This window comes from Herpailurus yagouaroundi, unplaced genomic scaffold (assembly GCF_014898765.1).
Source record: "Herpailurus yagouaroundi ecotype Mexico unplaced genomic scaffold, PumYag 159, whole genome shotgun sequence".
NCBI lineage: Eukaryota > Metazoa > Chordata > Mammalia > Carnivora > Felidae > Herpailurus > Herpailurus yagouaroundi.
Window position 1 is genome coordinate 36,930,526 of NW_024412400.1, and position 23,088 is coordinate 36,953,613.

The 23,088-nt window shown below is 42.3% G+C and overlaps 1 protein-coding gene across 15 annotated transcripts in view; it reads left to right on the forward strand.

Annotated features, from left to right (window-relative positions):
• Positions 1 to 23,088, forward strand: part of ZBTB38 (zinc finger and BTB domain containing 38) — a 175,930-nt gene that overhangs the window by 119,460 nt on the left and 33,382 nt on the right. For 9 of the 15 annotated variants that reach the window (XM_040480350.1, XM_040480351.1, XM_040480343.1 and 6 more), the window contains one exon: positions 16,369 to 22,939. The exons of 4 other annotated variants lie outside the window; for them this stretch is intronic. In XM_040480350.1, the coding sequence (XP_040336284.1) occupies positions 16,369 to 19,953 (3,585 nt within the window). In that variant the 3' untranslated portion in view covers positions 19,954 to 22,939. Of the gene's footprint in view, positions 1 to 2,202; positions 2,661 to 9,052; positions 9,061 to 16,368; positions 22,940 to 23,088 lie in introns of those variants that run through there. 2 more of the 15 variants (XM_040480353.1, XM_040480352.1) reach the window with 2 other exon arrangements.

Genomic DNA, 23,088 nt, shown 5'->3' on the forward strand with positions numbered 1-23,088 from the left:
TGTGGGTTCGGGCCCTGCATCAGGCTCTGTACTGACAGCTCAGAGCCTGGAGCTGCTTCGGATTCTGTGTCTCCCTCTCTCTCTCTGCCCCTCCCACCCTCCTCAAAAATAAATAAAATGTGAAAAAAAAAAAAAGAATTAGTATGTGAAGTGCTTCGCAACCTGAAATACATCAGATAAAAGCAATTTTATTCTAAATTGATTAGGGAATTTCAAACGGATGGGCATTGTATTTGGCAGTATTTATGGTGCCTACCCATATCTGATGCTGATTTAGAAACATGTATCTATTTACAGTGTGGATTGTTTATTCAGTAAGTGAGTATTTACTGAGGGCCTACTATGTGTCAGGCACTTTTCTAGGTGCTTACGATACATCAGTGTAGAACATCAAAGTTTACTGCCCTTGTGGCACTTCAATTCTAGCAGGCAGATGGACAGTAAGAAGTAAAGGGGTAAATTGCGTAGTATATTGGAATGTCATGGGTACTGTGGAAAAAATAAAAGCAGAGCAGGGTACAGGGCATCGGGAATGCAGGGGAGGGGGGCAGGTTGCTCTCTCAATCAAGGGGAGCCTCGTTCATGTTTTTTATGCCTAGCCATTTCATGTAGTCATTCAGCAGATGTTTCCTGAGCACCTACCATGTGCTGCATCCTGTAGACATAGCAGTGAACAGGACTCACAAGGTCCTTTCTGTCCCGGAGCTTACCTTCTGGTGGGCAGAGCAGACAATGCACAAGCAGGCAAACGCATGTGATAATTGCAGGATGAGGTAGGTGGTATGAAGGAAAACCGGGCATTATGAGGGCAAGTGAAAGCAGAATCAGACAGAGACTTGGGGTGATCCCCCCGGATGACACTTGAGCTGGGCCTGAAGCACGAGAGTGAGCCAGCCCTGGGCAGGACTGGGATCAGTGTGTTTAAAGGCCCTCGGGGCTGGAAGAGACCTGGCAGGTGGAGTAAGCAAAAGGAGGCCTATGTAGTGAGCACAGAGAGTGGGGTGGAGGGGAGCAGGCAGGTCTGGAGAGAGCAGCTGGGACCTGTGGACGATACCGGGCCTTGCAGGCCACAGTGAAGCTTCTGGATTTTGTGCTGATGTCTGGAGAACACCGCCAAAGGGTTTTAAGCAGGGGTGGACTTGATCTCATTTGTGTTTATAGAAATGACCATCCCGTGTACTGTGTGAAGCATGGACTGCATAAGCAGTCCTCCCAAACCACCAGCTGAGCAGGACATGGTCAGTTCTCAAGCTGATTCCAGCCCACACTCACTGAACCAACCCCACCGTGTGCCAAGTGCTGCTCTTCATGCTGTGTGTGTGTGTTGTGTGCTCGCTCCTTCCTGCCCAGTTTCTGGCTCCTCCAGAAAGAACCAGTGTAAACTGGGATTCCTTGTCATTCAGTAGTTCTGAGAAACCTGGGGGACAGAGGGAGCAGGGGGTGGAGAGGGAGGGTGCCAGGGGAGCTGGGTTTAGATGGTTTAACACCAAAGCAGCAGTTAGTGTTCATTCAGTCCATCTTAGTTCTTGTGACCAGCTGGAGGGTCATTGTTCAGTAGCCAAAAATTTCTGACAGTTCTTCCTTGTGTCCTTCCCAAGAGGAAGCAGTCACCTGAGAGGAATAGGGCCATTAAATCAGTTGGCCCTTCAGGCTTCGAAAATATTGGTATTTGGTTTTTTGAGACCAATTCTTTATGATAAGCTCACCTGGAAATGAGAAGTCCCAGAGGACAGGAACCCTGTTCTGGTCTTTTTGGTAACTTGGTTCCTGCAGCATTCATATTTAAAATGCCTCCTGCATTAGGGACGCTGAGTGTCAGTGGAATTTGGTTGAGATCAGGAACAAACACAGCACCGGAGGGCTTAGAGGTACACTCTCTAAGCAAGCAGATATCTGGGCATGCATGATCCTGAGATGAACCCAAGGTACATGGACTACCCTGAAATACTGTTGTGTTTCAAAAAGGAAAAAAGAAGCCAAGGACCTTTTCCCCCTTTCATCTTTCCGAACAAGCAACTTGAAATATTTAACTGAGCACATTGCATCATTCATGAATCTGATAATGCTCGTTCTTACAATCCATATGCACGCAACTACAAGTCTAGAGACCAGATGTTTACCTTTTCAAAAGAATATATTCAGGTGAGGTTGTTCGAGCCAGCCTTTCTCTGTCGAATACACCCTGGAAGCTTCCTGGTGTTAGCCTTTGGAACGGCCCGAATTTCAGTTGAAAAAGCAAACTTTCCTCACCTCACCATGCTTTCTTGAATCTGATAGTTTAAGTGCGTTAAAGTCTCATAAATGCAGCTCTTCTCTACCCCTTTTGGACTGCATTTAGAAGAGAAATCAAGAGGATTTTCCTTTTCCTAGACACAGCCGAACTCTATAAAGGGCTTCTGTTTTGTAATCTGTTTTTGAGATCCGATGCGTGTGTTTCTAACACCTTGTCATGTGAGGGTGTGACGTAGTCACCCAACAGGACTGTGAGAAAACGTACTGCAGGGATGTGTGTGGGGTGGTGGACCGGACTCACTGAAGCTGTGTCCTTTGTCGGAACACTCTCTGCAGGGACTAGCAGACCCGTGCGGTAGTTTTCACTTCGATATGGGCCCCTCACTGCCCCAAAATGGACTGTGCATTTGACTTTTGCAGAATTCCAGGTCAGTATCCTAATACAGTGTGTTCTTTTTTTAGTTGGGTTTTATTTCTAAGTTTCTTTTTATAGAAGGAGCTGTGCAGTAGAGAGAAGCAAAAGTTGCTCTGTTGATTCAGTTTTGTTGTTCTGTACGTTAGGAATTGGGTGGTGGCCAGCGGCTGCAGGAGGGCCTTGGGCCTTCTCCTCCGATCAGAAGATTTAGAAAAATAGGCCTCAGTCTGGCCCCGGAGAGTAGCCTTACTCGACGTTGCATTGCTTCACTCTTTGTCATGTCTTAAAGATTTACTAATAAAAGTACACCAAATTTTATTAACAAGCCCTGTAAAGTGCTAATAATAGATATGTTATTGATTAATGAAGAGGTTTTCCAAGATTTTTTTGTACCATGAGAGTTAAAATCTATATGGAAACTCTCATTTTATGTTTTTTGATTTCTGCATATTTCAGTAAAGTTGCCTTGACTAATTGAGGAGGGAAGATTTAATTAAGCTGGAGGGGTGCCTGGGTGGCTCAGTCAGTTAAGCATCTGATTTCAGCTCAGGTCATGCTCTCACAGTTCGTGGGTTTGAGCCCCATGTCTGGCTCCGTGCTGACATCTCACAGCCGGGAGCCTGCTTCAGATTCTGTTTCTCTCTCTCTCTGCTTCTCCCCCACTTGTGCTCACTTGTGCACGCACTCTGTCTCTCTCTCAAAATAAAAAGACATTTAAAAATATAATAAACTGGAAATAGTATTAGTTGGTCAGATCATTGCTAAGGATTGTTTCCCTTTTTTAAAAAAAAAATTGTTAATGTGTATTTTTGAGAGAGAAAGTGTGAGCAAGGGAGGGACAGAGAGAGAGAGAGGGGGGACAGAGGATCCAAAGCGGGCTCTGTGCTGACAGCAGACAGCCCAATATGGGGCATGACCTGAGCCAAAGTCAGACACTCAGCCAACTGAGCCACCCAGGTACTCTTCCCCTTTTTTAAAGTTCAGTTGTAGAATGAGTGAACCAGTGCCTAAAAGCAGTCTCCAGAATCTAATGGGGTGGGGGCTAATTCAATAGATGAATGGTTAGAATTGTTATGGGCACACAAAATTCTGTGAGCAGGCTAACCTTTGAGATTTGGAAGGCAAGAATGCGAGCAGTGCTAGATTGTGCAAACATAAGACGGGCCACAGTCCTGCAAATCAAGGAACAGTTGGCACCTGAGCACCTATAATGCGGAAGGCCTGTTTGGCCCCCTGGTTTTTCAGCCATGCTCAGACTCCAGAGGTTTTAGTAATGACTTCAAGCTTGGGAAATTCATGACAGCTATAGAATGTGTGTCTCTGTGACTGTGGGTATGTCAGTCTGTGTTTCTGTATCCCTCGATCTCCTTCTCTGGGGATTTCTGCTTGTATTTTACCACATTCTCATTCACTTTGTCCTCGTTCTTTTAAGCCTATATCTGATTTCTCTTATTGAGTAAAATAATTTTTAGAGAACTTAACAATCATTTTGAACATCTTCTTATAGGTTAGAGTAGCATTTCTCAAATGTTTTGGTCCCAAGACCTCCTTACACTCTTAGAAATCATTGAAGACCCAAAGAGCTTTTGTTTATCTGAGTTAAATATCTATCAATATTTGCCATATTCAATATTTAAAAGGAGATTAAAAACAACAACAACAACAATTAACTCGGGACACCTGGGTGGCCCAGTCAGTTAAGCATCCAGCTCTTGATTTCAGTTCAGGTCATGATCTCACAGTCATGGGACTGAGGCCAGCATCAGGGCTCAGAATTGTCACTCACCCCTCTCTCTGTCCCTCCCCTGCTCATGCTGTCTCTGTCTCTCTCTCAAAATAAACAAACATTTAAAAAATAATAATCACGATTCATGAAAAATAGCTGTGATAAACAGTCATGATTAAATAACATTTTTAATAACATTTTAAAAAATAAATTTTTCTAAGGCAAAAAAATGTAACGAGAGTGGAATTATCTTACATTTTTGCAAACATAATGTTTAGCTTGATAGAAAGGCAGTCAGATTTTCATATCTGCATCTGAATTCAATGGCAAGTATGTTGTAGTTGAAGTATGTGAAGAAAATCTAGCCTCATACAAATAGGTCGTTGGAAGTGGGAGATGTTTTCTAATAGCTTTTCATTTAATTGTGGATATTCCTTGATAATACACCAAAACTTGACAGGTAGTTGGTTTTTTTCAAGGTTAGCTGTGACATGGAACTTGAACCAAAGCAATGACTTTCCATATGTTGTCACAGTTAAATCTACTGATCTTACACCTTTTTGCCTGTATGTGTGTGGTTTTTTGTTACAATATTTGGCAAATGTTAGTCCACTGAGCTATGCCTGTCTTCCAAACTCATTGCACGATATACAAAAGTCACATTCATTAACATCACCACCAACCTCTGTAGAAAAATCATTATGTATTGAGAAATGTAGAGCTCATGGCGGTGAATGCCAAAGTTTGTGTTAAATACCAAATTTTCCAGAATTGCAATTTTCATCTGAAAGTCAAATTTTATTACTGGGAACAAAATGGCTACTTCCTTGAAGTGACAGTCCCGCTTAGTTCATTTTCAAGAAAATGTTTGCCCAGATATCCACATCTGAATAACCATAGTTTGTCTGTCAGTCGTTTTTTAATGTAAAAATGGTGTTCCATGAAAAAAAAGTTGGCTAATTCAGCTCACAACTCTGCTCAAGGCAGACATTGGTTTTTCAGTGTACTGGAAGTGTTTTGTGTGTACCTCCCATTTTATCACACAAAATAGTAAAAAAAATGTATATTCAATAGCCAAGATTTAATAAAATTAATAACTTTTACTTTCTTATCTGGGTGTTACTGGCTTGATGCTTGCTACACTTTTGGCCCTTTTGCCCATCATTGCTTTTGTACCATTAATGCACATATTAGCATGGCTGGGGGAGGGGGGGAGGCAGATGACATCTTTATGTTATTATGAAAATAGTTTTGACCTCATGAACCTGCTGAAAGGGTCTTGGGAGACTCCAGGTCCATGAAACACTTGGAGCCAACTGCCACATTAGGAGGAAACTAGGAAGAAAATGGACAGGAATTAATCTTTATTTTCCTAGTTACTTTTGCTGTCTACAGAGTAGAATTTGGGTTCATTTGGTTCTAATTTTGAAAGCTTTAAATCAGGAACTTTTCTAAATACAGGGTGTAATTTTTTTTTTTTTTCAACGTTTATTTATTTTTGGGACAGAGAGAGACAGAGCATGAACGGGGGAGGGGCAGAGAGAGAGGGAGACACAGAATCGGAAACAGGCTCCAGGCCCTGAGCCATCAGCCCAGAGCCCGATGCGGGGCTCGAACTCACGGACCGCGAGATCGTGACCTGGCCGAAGTCGGACGCTTAACCGACTGCGCCACCCAGGCGCCCCAATACAGGGTGTAATTTAAGCTGTTTGCTGCTCAGGGTCTGAAGAGCCAGCTCCTCTTGCTTATCGTCACCATCGTTGACAACATACTGTACCCTACAGGTGTCGCGAGAACAAAGATGAGTTAGATTGACCTTGCACTCGAGGAGCAAATAGGGAAGGATAGAAACATGAACAAATGCATAACACTTCACGTTTCATAAAGGTGGGAGCCAGAATCTAGGCGTTCCAGAGGACGAAGGGTGCCCAGGTGGGCTGTCACCTGAGATGGGTAAGTTTAAGGAATTGCCAGGCAGAGGAGCTAGAGGCTAGGGTAGAAGAAACTCAAGAGGAAATAATTTTTCTCCTAGAGCTTTTATACAGATGTAGTGTACAGATCTTCCAAAGTTAGAAAAAAGGTATCCATCTAGGGAGGATGCATGCCGTGGGTGCTGTAGGTGCATCGATGTGGGGGAGGGGAGACTAGGACAGAGAACAGGCCTTCTGCTTTGTACTTTAATACACTTCTACACGGTTTGAATATTTTACCATGAGCATAGATTTATTTTATTGTTTTAAATATAGTTCATTCTAAAGGCTGGTGAAGTGGGCGCCTGGGTGGCTCAGTCGGTTGAGCGGCCGACTTCGGCTCAGGTCATGATCTCGCTGTCCGTGAGTTCGAGCCCCGCATTGGGCTCTGTGCTGACAGCTCAGAGTCTGGAGCCTGTTTCAGATTCTGTGTCTCCCTCTCTCTCTCTGACCCTACCCCGTTCATGCTCTGTCTCTCTCTGTCTCAAAAATAAATAAATGTTCAAAAAAAAACAATTAAAAATAAATAAATAAATGAATGAATGAATGAATAAATAAATAAATAAATAAATAAAAAGCTGGTGAAGAAGTGGTAATTTAATCTTCAAAAGTATCTTATTTAAGTGTCCATCTTTGCATTATATGTATGTGTATGTATTAGATAAGGTTGAAATATGACAGGAGACGAAAGGATCAGAAGATTCTAAATATGTGAATGAACTAGAATTTCCCAGTGGCATTTATATAAAGTATAATTATAAAGTATGTTTATCATACTTTCTGTAAACATACACATATGTACTTGTACTATAATACAAAATTTTATGTTTACGTAGAGGTTTATGTTTTACTTTTATATATAGACATATACATACATATATATACACATGTATATATATGAATATATGTATAAATAAATAAAGGATGAATATTCATCCTTATTTCCTCAAGTGCAGTCCCAATGTATACCTGTTTCTCTAGCATAGTTATTAGCTGCACCCCTTTTGTCTTTCAAATGCCCACGTATATATGTATGTACACATATAGATATATGTGTATATCACATACTTATGTTGTATATATACATATAGATATCTATATGTGTGTTTTTATAGATAAATATGACTGTGTAAGTATTTTATATAGCATATGCTCATATATTTATAAAGTCACAATTATCTAATTACAAATTAGTTTATGTGGGGCCTGGGCAGTTCAGTCAGTTGAACGTCGACTCTTGATTTCAGCTCAGGTCATGATCCCAGGTTGTGGGATCAAGCCCCACATCAGACTCTGGGCTAAGCACAGAGCCTACTTAAGATTCTCACTCTCTTTCCCTCTGCCCCTCTCCCCCACTCTTGGGCGCTGTCTCTCTAAAATAAAAAATTAGGGGTGCCTGGGTGGCTCAGTCAGTTAAGCATCCAACTTTGGCTCAGGTCATGATCTTGTGGTTCATGAGTTTGAGCCCTGCGTCGGGCTCTGTGCTGACAGCTCAGAGCCTGGAGCCTGCTTCGGGTTCTGTGTCTCCCTCACTGTCCCTACCCCGGTTGCTCTCTCTCTCTGTCTCTCAAAAATAAATATTTAAAAAATATGTAAAATTTAATTTAATTTAATTAAAAAAAAAAAAAGAAATGTAGGTAGGCCCACCAAAATTTTTGCATCTATAACATTTATTGTTAGCCTTTTTCATGCTTGTCTATCCCATCTCAGTAATACTACTGAGAGAAGTGAATGTATTGCATGAAGCTTGCTGTTTAGAAAACATTTTAAAAAGTTACATGTAAATTAAATCTCATCTTCTTTCCATCCTACATTTCTTTTTCTGAGGTCTTTTGTGGGCTTTCCATTGGCAGGAATTCCTAAGGCTTCAGTGTTAAGTTACTCTCTATAAAGAAATATAGTAGAGGAGGTCAGTTAACTTTTTTAGGTCAAAGAATACTGTTTTTGCCGAGGATGACTACCCCCTCCACCCCAAACACACAAAAACTCATTTATAAGTCTGAATTTTAATTTTGGGGGGATCTTTAAAGTAAGTATGTATGATAAGATCTGTGGGTCTAATGTTATTTCCCTTTATGTTCTTATCAGTCACAACAAAGGAAACCAGCTAACGGGGCCAGGCTGGTCAGGTTACAGAGAGAAGTCACTTGGTGGTAAGAGCATGGGCAGGCAGTGTGTGAGTGCAGGTGGCTGTGATGAGGGGACACAGCTATGAGGCACCCAGTCCTTCTTGCCAGGCGGACAATAACCATTTTGCCCACTCTTCCTGTTGTTCAAAAAAGGTATATTGGTTTTTATGTTAAATCTTACTCTTTTCAACGTCAGCCCGGTTTTTCAAAAACGTGGTTCCAAAAACCAGATTGGTCAGAAAAACCTGTGGGGGCCAGATTTGCCTGTGGCCTACTGTGGGTCTGTGGGTCTACAGACTTTGAACTGATTTCTTTATTGCGCTTTGAACACGTAGGATACGGCTTTTAGCTTTGGCACCATCTGAGATGACCCCGTGACTATGGTGGGAAGTGGTTCAGGTGGGAGGTAAAATCAAAAAGGAGGTTCTAGAGGGTTCTAAAGTCTTAAAGACTTTAAGGTCCACCTTCAACAACTTTCACTGCCTTTTCAATTTGCATTTGCAGATTTAGATTCTTTGAACTGTTACACTGACTCTTGGATTACAAGCTTTTTGAGGGCATGAAACTCTGTGCCTCTTTCTGAGTGAGGTTCCCTTCCCTTTGTTTAGATCTGCAGAACTAAATTCTACCCTCAAGATCCACTACATGGCACTTCCTCCTCCAGGGCTTTGCCGAGGGTCTCCCTGTGCCTTCCCTCACCCCCATTCCCAAGCTCCTCCCCAGAATGCCACTGCCTTCTTCCAACCTGCCTGCTTGTGTGATTCCACACATTTGTGTGTCTTTGTTATGCAGCATTTCATAAGCACATCTTATTTTTTTTTTTCAACGTTTATTTATTTTTGCGACAGAGAGAGACAGAGCATGAACAGGGGAGGGGCAGAGAGAGAGGGAGACACAGAATCGGAAACAGGCTCCAGGCTCTGAGCCATCAGCCTAGAGCCTGACGCGGGGCTCGAACTCACAGACCGCGAGATCGTGACCTGGCTGAAGTCGGACGCTTAACCGACTGCGCCACCCAGGCGCCCCCATAAGCACATCTTATACCCCTTGCTACACCACAAAGCTTTGAAGGCAGAATTTGTATATATTTTATGGCACAGGGTTTTAGTGTCAGCCCACTGGGCCTGGTTCTAGCTGGTTGATAAAAAACTACTTGAAGAGTCTCTGAGACAAGGTGGGAAAGAGACTCATCAAGTTTATGTGTTGTGTCTTTTGAATTTGGTATCATATTAATGTTTTCCTTATTCACTAAATCAGTACAAATACAAAACATACAGAGGTGCCTGGGTGGTTCAGTCAGTTGGGTGCCCAACTTCGGCTCCGGCCCTGATCCCACAGTTCATGGGTTCGAGCCCTGCATCGGGCTCTGTGCCACAGCTCAGAGCCTGGAGCCTACTTTGGATTCTGTGTCTCCCTCTCTCTGTACTCCTGCCTCCCTCTCTCTCTCTGTCTCTCTCAAAAATAAATAAACATGAAAAATATTTTTAAAAAATACATTGGATTCCAGGGTCTTTCCCCAGCTGTTCTAAACCAGAATTTCTGTGGGAGCAGGGGAGGGGAAAATCTATCAATTTATACTATTTTAAAGCTTCCCAGGTGACTGTGATGCATAGCCAGGTTTGGGAACTACTGTCCCAAAGCATATAGTAGGTATTCAGGAAACATCTGTTCAAATGTGGAATGAACTCTTGTCTTCCTATAACATTTAGTCTGATACCATGTACTTAACAGTTGTTCCATAAATGTTGCTGGAGGGAATGAAAATCTATTCTAAGTCCAGATACCACCCCCCACTCCCTTCCTTAGCTGGTGGTAGGGCTGTCTGCTTGCCCCCGCCTCTCACTCTGTCTGGATGGATGGGCTGCTTCTCAGCTGGACCATGGATGGCCTACCCACCTGGTCTCCTGCAGCCAGCTTGCCCCTCCCCTCTGATTGTTTCAGCACATGGCAGCCTGAGTGAGTGGGGTTTGTTTTTTTTCCAGGTCAAATCTGGAATAGATTATGACTTTCAGTGGTTCCCTCTTAACCTAGAATATAAAATTTACCATGAGGAGTACTTTAGAGTCTTTATGACCCTTCCTTTCCTAGCCCATGTCATTCAACAGAAAGGTGTTGAGGCCTGCCACATGTCTGGCACTGCTGGGGATCCTGGGGACAGACCATGTGCACACGCTCTTCCGCCATCACACAGACCCACTCATCAGTCTCTGAGTGCATATACCCTTTTATCATTTTTTGTTTGTTTTGCCTGTGGTGTTCCTTCTGCTTAGAATGCCTTTCCCACACTCCTGTTTTTTTGTTTGTTTGTTTGTTTTTTATTTTATTTTTTCAGTATATGAAGTTTATTGTCAAATTGGTTTCCATACAACACCCAGTGCTCATCCCAAAAGGTGCCCTCCTCAATACCCATCACCCACCCTCCCCTCCCTCCCACCCCCCATCAACCCTCAGTTTGTTCTTAGTTTTTAGGAGTCTCTTATGCTTTGGCTCTCTCCCACTCTAACCTCTTTTTTTTTTTTCCTTCCCCTCCCCACCATGGGTTTCTGTTAAGTTTCTCAGGATCCACATAAGAGTGAAACTATATGGTATCTGTCTTTCTCTGTATGGCTTATTTCACTTAGCATCACACTCTCCAGTTCCATCCATGTTGCTACAAAGGGCCATATTTCATTCTTTCTCATTGCCACGTAGTACTCCATTGTGTATATAAACCACAATTTTTTTTATCCATTCATCAGTTGATGGACACTTAGGCTCCTTCCATAATTTGGCTATTGTTGAGAGTGCTGCTATAAACATTGGGGTACAAGTGCCCCTGTGCATCAGTACTCCTGTATCCCTTGGGTAAATTCCTAGCAGTGCTATTGCTGGGTCATAGGGTAGGTCTATTTTTAATTTTTTGAGGAACCTCCACACTGTTTTCCAGAGTGGCTACACCAGTTTGCATTCCCACCAACAGTACAAGAGGGTTCCCGTTTCTCCACATCCTCTCCAGCATCTATAGTCTCCTGATTTGTTCATTTTGGCCACTCTGACTGGCGTGAGGTGATATCTGAGTGTGGTTTTGATTTGTATTTCCCTGATCCCACACTCCTGTTTTATTGATTGATTGATGCCAAGCTTTCCAGGGCCCCTGTAAATAACAAGTTGGCCCTTCATCCTTTAACGCTTTGTACATACCTTTAGTATAAAGCCTACCATCATGGATTGCAATTATTAGTTGACACTTCTCTTTCTCCCCCTAGACTCTGAGCTCCTTGAGGAAAGACACTTGTCTCCTATTCCTCAGTATTTCCAGCTCTGAGTACTGTGTCTAGCCATGTTAGACATTAACACGTGTGCTGGGGAAGAGTGACACAAGAATGAAGTTTTTATGTGTGTGCCAAGAATGTAGATTGAAGTGCTGCATAGTTACTCTGATTATAAAAGGATTTCTGCCACACCGTGGTAGATCATCCCCCTTTTGAATAGTGTCGTACATGGATATTCCATAGTTACAACAGTGTGTTAATGACCTATATAGTGATACTTTCTATTAGATGCATTATTCTAACTGTGAGTATGATTAAGATATTATTAAATGTGGGGGCGCCTGGGTGGCTCAGTCGGTTGTGTATCTCACTGGCTCCGATCATGATCTCATGGTTCATGCCTCACCTCAGGCTCTCTGCTGTCAGTGCAGAGCCTGCTTCGGATCCTCTGTCCCCCTGTCTCTCTGCCCCTCCCCTGCTCACACTCTCTCTCTCTCCCAAAAACAAACGTTAAAAAAAGATATTATTAAATGTTAACATTTGGCCTTTTACTGACCATCCTAATTGAACAGCCTAAGAGAAGAATCAGAGAATCTTACAGAAGTGAGGGGGGGCTTATTATCTAACATCCTGGAGTGTTCATTGGCTTGATGTGAAATACTGTATTCCCCAAGTGAAGGTAGGGCCTAGTTGGAGTTTAAGAGTGCTGTGAATTGGAATGTTTTGGAAGAAGCAGTAGTTTTGAGGTGGAAGGACAAAACAGATGTCAGCATCTGTTTGATGCTGAGAGGGAAACCACCTTTTAAAATCATATAGTATGTGTTTTGCCAGATCTGAGACTATCCAGTCAGGCTGGATAAAGAATTGAAATAACGTATGGGCTTCAGAAAAGCCAAACAGGATGTGAATAAATGAGGCAGGAGAGAAAGTGGATCCTCCAGGGGCCCAGAGCAGAGAACTCATGGAAGGCAAAAGAAGCATCAGCAAAATATGTCATTGATCTGTAACCAATGAAGAACGGACTCCTGCCACCTGTTCAGGGGTGACCCCCTCTCCTTCAGGGGCATAGAGGAAGCCGTAGGTTCCATTTCATTTAATTCCATTTCTATTTATAGACTTAATCCCTCACATTTCTAAAAAAGATTCATGGAAGGCACAATTAAAGGCACAGTACACAAGTAGAAAAGAACTAATATTAAGTGAAGAAAATGAGACACTAGTCACACCAGAAATCCAAGCTAACAATGGCTACAACAGTTGATGATAAAAGTTAGTTCTAAGCTTCCTTGTCTTGGAAATAGAAGCATTTATTAGTATTAATGCACTTTTTCCTGTGGCTGGATGAGATCAAAGAATGAATCAAATGGATCCTAAAGTATAAAGGACACTAAATAACATAATGGGCACAACTTATAACAGCTTCAGAAAAGGCTAAAAAGAAATTCTTCATTTGGCCATCTCGTCTCTCCACAGCTGAATGAATGCTGTGAGTTAAATGTTGTACTTCAGTGCTAGGAAGACACTGCCACTAGAGAGGCTGGGGGCGCTTGCCTGGTTGGCTCAGTCGGTTAAGCATTCAATTTTTGATTTCAGCTCAGGTCACGATCTCATGGTTCAGTTCATGAGATCAAGCCCTACATCTGGCTCTGTGCTGACAGTGTGGAGCCTGCTTGGGATTCTCATTCTCTCTCTCTCTCTCTCTCTCTCTCTCTCTCTCTCTCTCTGCTCCTCCTTCACTTGCTCTCTCTCTCTCTCTCTGTCTCACTCTCAAAATAAATTTTAAAAAAGAGAGAGAGATAGGCTGGATGAACAGCTCGTTAGTATGACCTTTAGACTAGAGGGGTTTTTTTGGTTTTAACTGCAGAAGCGATCTGTTAGTATAGTGAAATTAGTTGAGTGAGTTGCTATTAGCATTTTTAAAATGAAACAGAACAGAATACATGACACAGAGTAAGGTTAAGTTTGAATTTAATCTAGATCCCTACATACTAACATACTATGTATTTCTTATATAATATACTATCTCTTACTAGAATATTAGTTGGTAGGCTTTGGCCATTCCAGGCTTATGGTTTAAAATATATAGAGAAAATACCAAGAACTAGGTGCCGGGAAGAACAAAGATCCTTGAACCAGAACAAGAGCCACTGTGCCTTTAAATTGTGCCAATTTAGGAACCTGTGACTAGACTCAGTATTTTTTTAATGAAATACAATTAACATACAGTGTTATATTAGTTTCAATTCAACAATTGTATACATTGCTCGCTGTGCATCACATTTGATCCCCTTTATCCGTTTCATATGTCCTCCCACCCACCTGCCCTCTGGTAACCACCAGTTTGCTCTCTGTACTTAAAAGTCTGGTTTTTTTGTTTGTCTTTTTCCCCCTTTGTTCACTTGTTTTATTATTTTTTTAAGTTTATTTATTTATGTTGAGAGAGACAGAAGCAGCATGAATGCAGGAGGGGCAGAGAGAGGGAGAGAGAATCCCAAGCAGGCTCTGTGCTGCCAGCGCAGAGCCCAACACAGGTCTCAAACTCATGAACTGTGAGACCATGACTTGAGCTGAAACCAAGAGTCGGATGCTTAACCAACAGAGCCACGTAGGTGCCCCTCACTTGTTTTATTTCTTAAATTCCACATATGAGTGAGATCATATGGTATTTGTTTTTCTCTGACTTATCTCACTTAGCATTATACCTTCTAGATCCATCCATGTTGTTACAAATGGCAACATGCATTTTTTTGACTGAGTAATATTCCTGCGTGTGTGTGTGTGTATGTACGTGTGTACCACATCTACTTTATCTGTTAATCTATCAGCAGACACCGGTTGCTTCCATATCTTGGCTATTGTAAATAATGCTCAAATAAACATAGGGTTGCATATATCTTTTCAAATTCGTGTTTTTATTTTCTTGGGGTAAATACCCAGTAGTGGAATTACTGGTGCTGGGACAACTGGACAGCCACATGCAGAAGAATGAACCTGGACCATTTTCTTACACCATGTACAAAAATAAACTCAAAATGGATGAAAGACCTCAATGTGAGACCTGCAACCGTAAAAACCCTTGAAGAGAGCACAGGCAGTAATTTCTTTGACATTGGCCATAGAATCATTTTTCTAGATATGTCTCCTGAGGGAAGGGAAATAAAAGCAAAAAATCAACTTTTGGACTACACTAAAATCAAAGCCTTTTGCACAGTAAAGGAAACCGTCAACAAAACAAAAAGGCAACCTGCCAAATGGGAGAAAATATTTTCAAATGATATATCTGATAAGGGGTTAATATCCATAACATATAAATAATTTATACAACTCAACACCAAAAACCCACAAATAATCCGATTAACAAAAGGGCAGAGAACCTGAATAGACATTTTTCCAAAGAAGGCATAAAGATGACAAACAGACACATGAAAAAGTGCTCAACATCACTAACCACCAGGGAAATGCAAGTCAAAACCACAATGAAATATCAGCTCACCCCTGTCAGAATGGCTACCATCAAAAAGATAAGAGAGAACAAATGTTGATGAAGGGTTGGACAAAAGGGAGCCCTTGTGCACTGTTGGTGGGAATGTAAATTGGTACAGCTACTATGGAAAACAGTATGGAGATTCCTCAAGAAATTAAAAATAGAACTACCATGTGATCCAGCAATCTCACTTACAGGTATATGTCTGAAGGAATTGAAATCAGGATCTTAAAGAGATACCTTCAAATCCAAACCACAATGAGACTAGTCTCAGAGACATGCTTTCTTGGTTTTGTGCATTGTTTCTTTTTCGTGTGCCTTCAGTACGTCACCGAGCCCTTTTTGAAAACCCTAATCTACTTTGGCTGTAATAAAAAGGGAAATTAGAGAAAGTATGAGATATGGCCAGTAACGCAGAGAGGCAGGGAACCCCTGGTGGTCAGACTGGGTCATGCAGACTGAGGGTTTCCATTGAGAGACCTTTCAGAGCCACAAATTAGAATGGCTTCTCCAGTTCTTCTCTGAGCGGGCAGTACCTCTGTATACAGGTACTGCTTACTTAGGGAAAGCTTTTTTTTTAAAAAAAAAAAATCATCTTCCTGCTTCATAAATGATGTTTGGATCGGGTCCTCAGGGTTATCTATGAAAATAGGACGTTTGTGGCAGGACCATGGCATTGCCCAGCTCTAGGAGTTCAATGCAGCAGCCTTGAGTGATGATGAGACCCTTCACATGGGGGGGGGGGGGAACCCTCCTCCTCCCAAATTTGGACGTGTATATATAGCTATGGCTTTGGAGAAAGAGTTCTGGGAGGATTTCCAACTATAACAACTATTAGCAATGGTATGAGAAACAGGCTGGGGCGAGATCAAGATTTAGCTTCTAATGTTGACTCCAAGTCTTGCAAGTAACAGCAAATGATATAAAAACCTGTATTTTCGTACAAAAAAAAAAGTTTTTCAAAAACATTGAAAATTGTCTAGAAATAAAGAAACTACTTGTTGGGGCGCCTGGCTGGCTCAGTTGGTAGAGCATATGATTCTTGAACTCGGGGTTGTGAGTTTGAGCCCCACGCTGGGCATAGAGCTTACTTTAAAAAAGAAGGAAAGAAAGAAACTAGTTTTGGAAGGGTCTCTGACCATTTCTCTCCTCTTGTTTCAGATGACAGTCATGTCCCTTTCCAGGGACCTCAAGGACGACTTGCACAGTGACACAGTGCTCTCCATCTTAAATGAGCAGCGCATTCGGGGCATTTTATGCGATGTCACTATTATTGTGGAAGACACCAAATTTAAAGCCCACAGCAATGTCTTGGCTGCTTCAAGCCTTTATTTCAAAAATATCTTTTGGAGCCATACAATCTGTATTTCCAGCCATGTCCTGGAACTGGATGATCTCAAAGCTGAAGTGTTTACAGAGATCCTTAATTATATCTACAGCTCCACAGTTGTCGTCAAGAGACAGGAAACAGTCACGGATCTTGCAGCTGCAGGGAAAAAGCTGGGAATATCCTTCTTGGAAGACCTTACTGATCGCAACTTCTCAAATTCCCCTGGTCCCTATGTATTCTGCATTACTGAAAAGGGAGTGGTTAAAGAAGAAAAAAATGAAAAAAGGCACGAAGAACCTGCCATCACCAATGGGCCAAGGATCACAAATGCATTTTCCATCATTGAAACAGAAAATAGTAATAACATGTTCTCTCCACTGGACTTGAGAGCAAGTTTCAAAAAGGTCTCCGACTCCATGAGAACCACCAGCCTCTGCCTGGAGAGGACTGACGTGTGCCACGAGGCAGAGCCCGTCCGCACGCTGGCAGAGCACTCGTATGCCGTTTCCTCCGTGGCCGAGGCATACAGAAGTCAGCCCGTACGTGAACACGACAGCAGTTCGCCTGGTAAAACAGGTAAAGAAACCTGTGAAGCGCTAGCAGCAAAACCGAAAACGTGCCGAAAGCCAAAGACAGTCTCCATACCCCAGGCTTCCGATTCAGCTGCAGAAAATAGACCACCCCCTCCAGCAGCCAGCTCAGAGGTTAATCAGGAAAGAAGTCCAGAGCTGCCTGCCGTTCTTCCTCGTTCAAAATCTCCCAACAACGAAGGAGATCTCCGTTTTTCCAAGGAAGATGAAAATAAATCCTCTGACGTCCCGGGGCCGCCGACGGCAGAGGTCCCACCTCTCGTGTACAACTGCAGCTGTTGTTCCAAGTCCTTTGACAGTAGCACTTTGCTCAGTGCCCACATGCAGCTCCACAAGCCAACCCAGGAGCCGTTAGTGTGCAAGTACTGCAACAAGCAGTTCAGCACCCTGAACAGACTGGATCGGCACGAGCAGATTTGTATGAGGTCCAGCCACATGCCTGTTCCCGGAGGAAACCAACGCTTTTTAGAAAACTATCCAACCATCGGACAGAATGGAAGTTCGTTCACAGGTCCAGAACCGTTGCTCTCTGAAAACAGGATTGGTGAGTTTTCCAGTACCGGAAGTACCTTGCCAGAAACGGACCACATGGTTAAATTTGTTAATGGGCAGATGCTCTACAGCTGTGTTGTATGCAAACGTAGTTACGTGACTTTATCCAGCCTCCGAAGACATGCAAATGTTCACTCGTGGAGAAGAACATATCCCTGTCATTACTGCAACAAAGTATTTGCATTGGCTGAGTACAGGACAAGACATGAAATTTGGCATACAGGGGAGAGGCGCTATCAGTGCATTTTCTGCCTTGAAACTTTCATGACCTACTATATTCTCAAAAACCATCAGAAGTCTTTCCATGCCATAGATCACAGACTTTCCATCAGTAAAAAAACAGCAAATGGAGGCTTGAAGCCTAGTGTGTATCCATATAAACTTTACAGGCTACTGCCTATGAAATGCAAGAGGGCTCCTTATAAGAGCTACCGAAATTCTTCCTATGAAAATGCTCGAGAAAGCAGTCAGATGAATGCGTCAGCATCTGGTCCCTATGTCATTCAGAATCCACACAGCTCTGAGTTACCGACGCTGAATTTCCAAGACCGCGTCAACACCCTCACCAGCAGTCCAGCCGTCCCCTTGGAAACATCTGCACGCCAGGACGTGCCCACTTCTGCCAACATACAGAGCGCAGAGGGGACCAAGTGGGGAGAGGAAGCACTGAAAGTCGATCTCGACAATAACTTTTATTCTACCGAGGTGTCGGTTTCTTCCACTGAGAATGCTGTCAGCTCTGACCTCCCAGCAGGGGACGTGCCTGTTTCGTCTTTGAGTGGTGGCAGTGAGAACGCAGCCTCTGTGATCAGCTACAGTGGCTCAGCACCCTCGGTCATTGTGCATAGTAGCCAGTTCTCATCAGTGATAATGCACAGCAACGCCGTTGCCGCCATGACCAGCAGCAGCCACAGAGCCCCTTCGGACCCAGCAGGCAGTCAGCCCCTGAAAGACGACAGCAAACTCGAGCCTGACAAAGCGGGCAGGGTCATCAGCAGACCCAAAAGCATTAAGGAGAAAAAGAAGATCGTGCCGTGTAACAAGGGGGAGATAGCAGAGGAGTCCAAATACGTCGCTGATCCCGGAGGGTCATTGAGCAAAACCGCAAGTATGAAAGAAACCAGTAAAATTGAAACCTACATTGCAAAGCCTGCTCTGCCAGGAACCTCCACCAACAGCAACGTGGCGCCCCTTTGCCAGATAACGGTGAAAATCGGAAACGAAGCCATCGTGAAAAGGCACATCCTAGGATCTAAGTTGTTCTATAAAAGAGGGAGAAGACCCAAGTATCAAGTGCAGGAGGAGACCTTGCCACAAGAGAGTGACCCGGAAGCCAACAGAGACAGCCCACTCGGGCTCTGCCAGTCCGAGTGTGTGGAAATGAACGAGATGTTCGATGACGCCAGCGACCAGGATTCCACTGACAAACCTTGGCGTCCTTACTACAACTACAAACCCAAAAAGAAATCCAGACAGTTGAGGAAAATGAGGAAGGTCAACTGGAAGAAAGAACATGAACACAGGAGCCCAAGCAATAAGTGTAAATACCCAGCAGAACTGGACTGCGCGGTGGGGAAAGCTCCTCAGGAGAAGGCCTTTGAGGAAGAAGAAAATAAAGAGATGCCCAAGCTGCAGTGCGAACTCTGCGATGGAGACAAAGCCTCGGGGGCCGGCAATCAAGGAAGGCCCCACCGGCATCTCACTGCTAGGCCTTACGCCTGCGAGTTCTGTGCCAAGCAGTTCCAGAGCCCTTCCACGCTCAAGATGCACATGCGGTGTCACACCGGAGAGAAGCCGTACCAGTGCAAGACCTGTGGGCGGTGCTTCTCGGTGCAGGGAAACTTACAGAAACACGAACGCATCCACCTGGGCGTGAAGGAGTTCATCTGTCAGTACTGCAACAAGGCATTCACGTTGAACGAGACGCTCAAAATCCACGAAAGAATCCACACCGGCGAAAAGCGTTACCACTGTCAGTTCTGCTTTCAGAGTTTTTTGTACCTTTCCACAAAAAGGAATCATGAGCAGAGGCACATTTGGGAGCATGATGGGAAGGGCTATGCCTGCTTCCAGTGCCCCAAAATTTGCAAAACAGCTGCTGCCCTTGGAATGCACCAGAAGAAACACTTATTCAAGAGCCCAAGTCAGCGGGAGAAAGTCGAAGGTGACATGTGCCATGAGAACTCAAATCCTCTGGAGAACCCACATGTCAATGATTCAGAAGACAATGACCAAAAGGATAATGTGCAAACCATTGTTGAAAATGTCCTTTGAGTGGCGATACTTAGAAAAATCTTCAAAACTATAAGTTGGTGGGTTTGTTGTTTTGGGGTGTTTTTAGCTGTTTCTTCTGGTGTGTGTTTTTTTTTTTTTAAGTTTAGTTTTGTTTTGTTCACACAACAGTCATGAAGGAGTGAAATGTAAAAAAGAAAATCTCATTTGTGAAAATTCCAGAAAAAGGATCCTAATATCTACTTTGGGTTTTAGCATTAACTTCATGCAAAGTGCACAAAAATGAAATAGCTGAATCCTCCAGTATCCCAAGTATCTTGTGGAAGTTTATGAAGTTCTTAGCTGTGGTATTTCTGCCAGTGGAAAAAAAAGAGTCTAATGTTAGCCTAATTTAGAACTTTCTAGTAAGTGCTAATAGGAACTGGCTGCTGAGCTGTCTTTAGTCACTGGAGAAAACGAGGGTCGGATATCATGAAAACATCATCTTCATAAATATGTTAGAAGGTAAACGAGCTATGACAGTCATTTTTCCCATCCAGCTTCTGCGCTATTAAAAATTGTTTAAATTAGTGGATATATAAGAAATATTTAATATTATAGCTGAAAATATGTGTGAAATTGAGTAACTTAAGTAGGACATTCATACATTATCTAGAACTACTTTTCTGCAACACAAGCCTTGTAAAATACATATAGAAATCACTATGACTTTTAACTATCCATGTCCCCTGTAGAGAATTATAATGACGAGCAATAGATCTGCAAATAATGAGGACTAATGGAAAAATCAGTAGAAAGCATCTTGATATGATTTAAGAGCATGTTGTATGCTGTTCCCTTGAAGTTCTGGCTGAGCTATTACTAGAACTGGTCTACTCCAGTCACAGAAAAAATAGGTCATGCCTTATCTATGGGGGAGAGCCCTCCCAGCATTTTTCTCTGATCACCTGTGCTGTATATTACTTTGCAGTGGCCTCACTTCAGAAAATAAAGAAGGGTCAAATTCTTCTGAAACTCCCTGCAGTCTTCCATCCATCACAAGGCCATGGATGTAGAGGTCTATTTCAGACAGACTTAATCAGTCTCCAGGGTTTAAGTTAAAACCTGACACATCCCATTCCACTGAAGGAGTGTCCAGGAAATTTAGTGCAAAGCATGCATATGGTGGTGAATTCCCAGGCACTTGAAAATGACAGAAAGCCTAATCCCAGTGATTATTAGCCTTCTTGGAGATTATGCAGCCCACAAGTATATACTAATATAAAACAAAAGGGCATCAGAAAGACACCTCCCACCTCACCCATTAATGACTTGAGTGGGCAAGAGGAAGCGATGACCTTCCTTGCCTCAAACAGTAGCTTTGTTTTGGGGGAGGTTGGAGGAGAGATAGACTGTGGAGTAATACGATTCCATCACTTACTTATATGACTCAGAAACATATCCCCAAAGCCAGATGCCTTGTCTTCATGTTTGCAGACACCTGGCTCCCTTGCTAAAAACCCACTTAAGTTGTGTCATGTTCTTTTATGCTGCCCCACACCATCACCATTACCCTCCAAGTCTAATTGCCCTGTAGGATATTCCATCATGTGGACTAGGTTCTGGGAAGCTGGAACTCCTCATTCTTAGGTTGTAAACTGCCAGAATAGGAGGGAGAGAGAAAACATTCCTACCCTTTGATCACCAGTGTGAGCAGAACCTGGAACCTGGTTTAAGGGTGACCTACAGCTATTCATGTTCATGGGATTTGATAGATGGAAGCCCAAGGTTATTCAAGGTTGCAGAGTCACCATAATGAAGAAGTAGTTCAAAGGACTCCAGTTTCTCTCTTCAAGTATTGTGATGTCTCCATGAAGAAGACTTAATACGGATTTGGGTGGGCGAGAAAGCATTTAAACACCCAGAGAAGGACACAATCAAAGCTGACCTTTTTATACAGTAGTATTTTGCTGTTAAGTAACCCCAATATTGCATCTGCATTTATCTTTTGTTGATCTACTTTCACTTACTTACATACAGTATTATGTAATAGAGGAAAATGGGGAAATGCAAGCAAATTCATCCTTATTTTATACGTTGTATATATGTATACCTGCACTACTCATTTGGGTTTTGTTAAAAGAGATGGTCACAAAGGGCTTATGAAAATCATTTCTGAATTGATAATTAGAACATTGAATAGGTAATTCGGTGATCTACTAATTTATTTTATCTCAATTGGGATTATTAATCAAAGAGAATTACTGTGTATTTCAGTCATTTTGATTTGAGGTAACTCCAAATATAAAATTATTACATGTAGTGATGTCTCCTAGCCCTTACATGTGGAAATTTTTTAAGTGGACTTGTATGCTGATAATTCTAGACCAAAGTAAATATGGCAGAATATTTATACATGAAAAAATAATTTTGCAAATATTTTCTATAATTGTATTATTCGTTTAAAATGTTGATAGCTTGTGTTAGTTTCAGGGAGGGGTGTATATTTTGATAAAAAAAATACTTGACTTTGTAATTCTGTATATTCTATACAATTTATAGCAGAGCCGTTTTAAGACAGCCTTGTCACATTTTTGTTAATTGTGAAAACTTTATCATGAGTGATGTTTATGCATTGAGTACATAACGACCAACTAGAATTAAAGTAGGTGTAAACAGTGAACATACTGTATGCTGTACAAGATATATTGTAATTTGCTGTTTTAGCATCTGTATTTTGGTTAGAAGATATTATTAAATGCAGATGTTAAGGGTTGGAAAAGTCTAATTTTATTTTTAGAAATAATGAATATAAATTTGGTTTTGCTTGATTAAAATAGCTTATTCTATGTTAAGTCTCTTAAATGTTTTAATGTTAATTCTTTTGTGCAGTCAAGCGGCTATTTCCTCTTTGTGAGTCACAGCATTGTTTCACATATTACTCATTTAATATATTTCTGTTTCCTTACTTGTTTACGTTCCATGATACCTACTTACATGCTTAGGACTCAAATGGAATATGCATTAAAAAAAAAAAGCAGAAATAAGAGAGATTGTAGTCTTCTTTTCATTTAATGCCTTGGCTAGGCCTGACCTTGTGATAAATCAGAGAGCGTTGAAAGTGTCCTGTCTACTCTACTCCTCCTCGGGAAACAAATTACACTGAGTACCAGGAATCTGGCAAGGTTCTTCCCATGG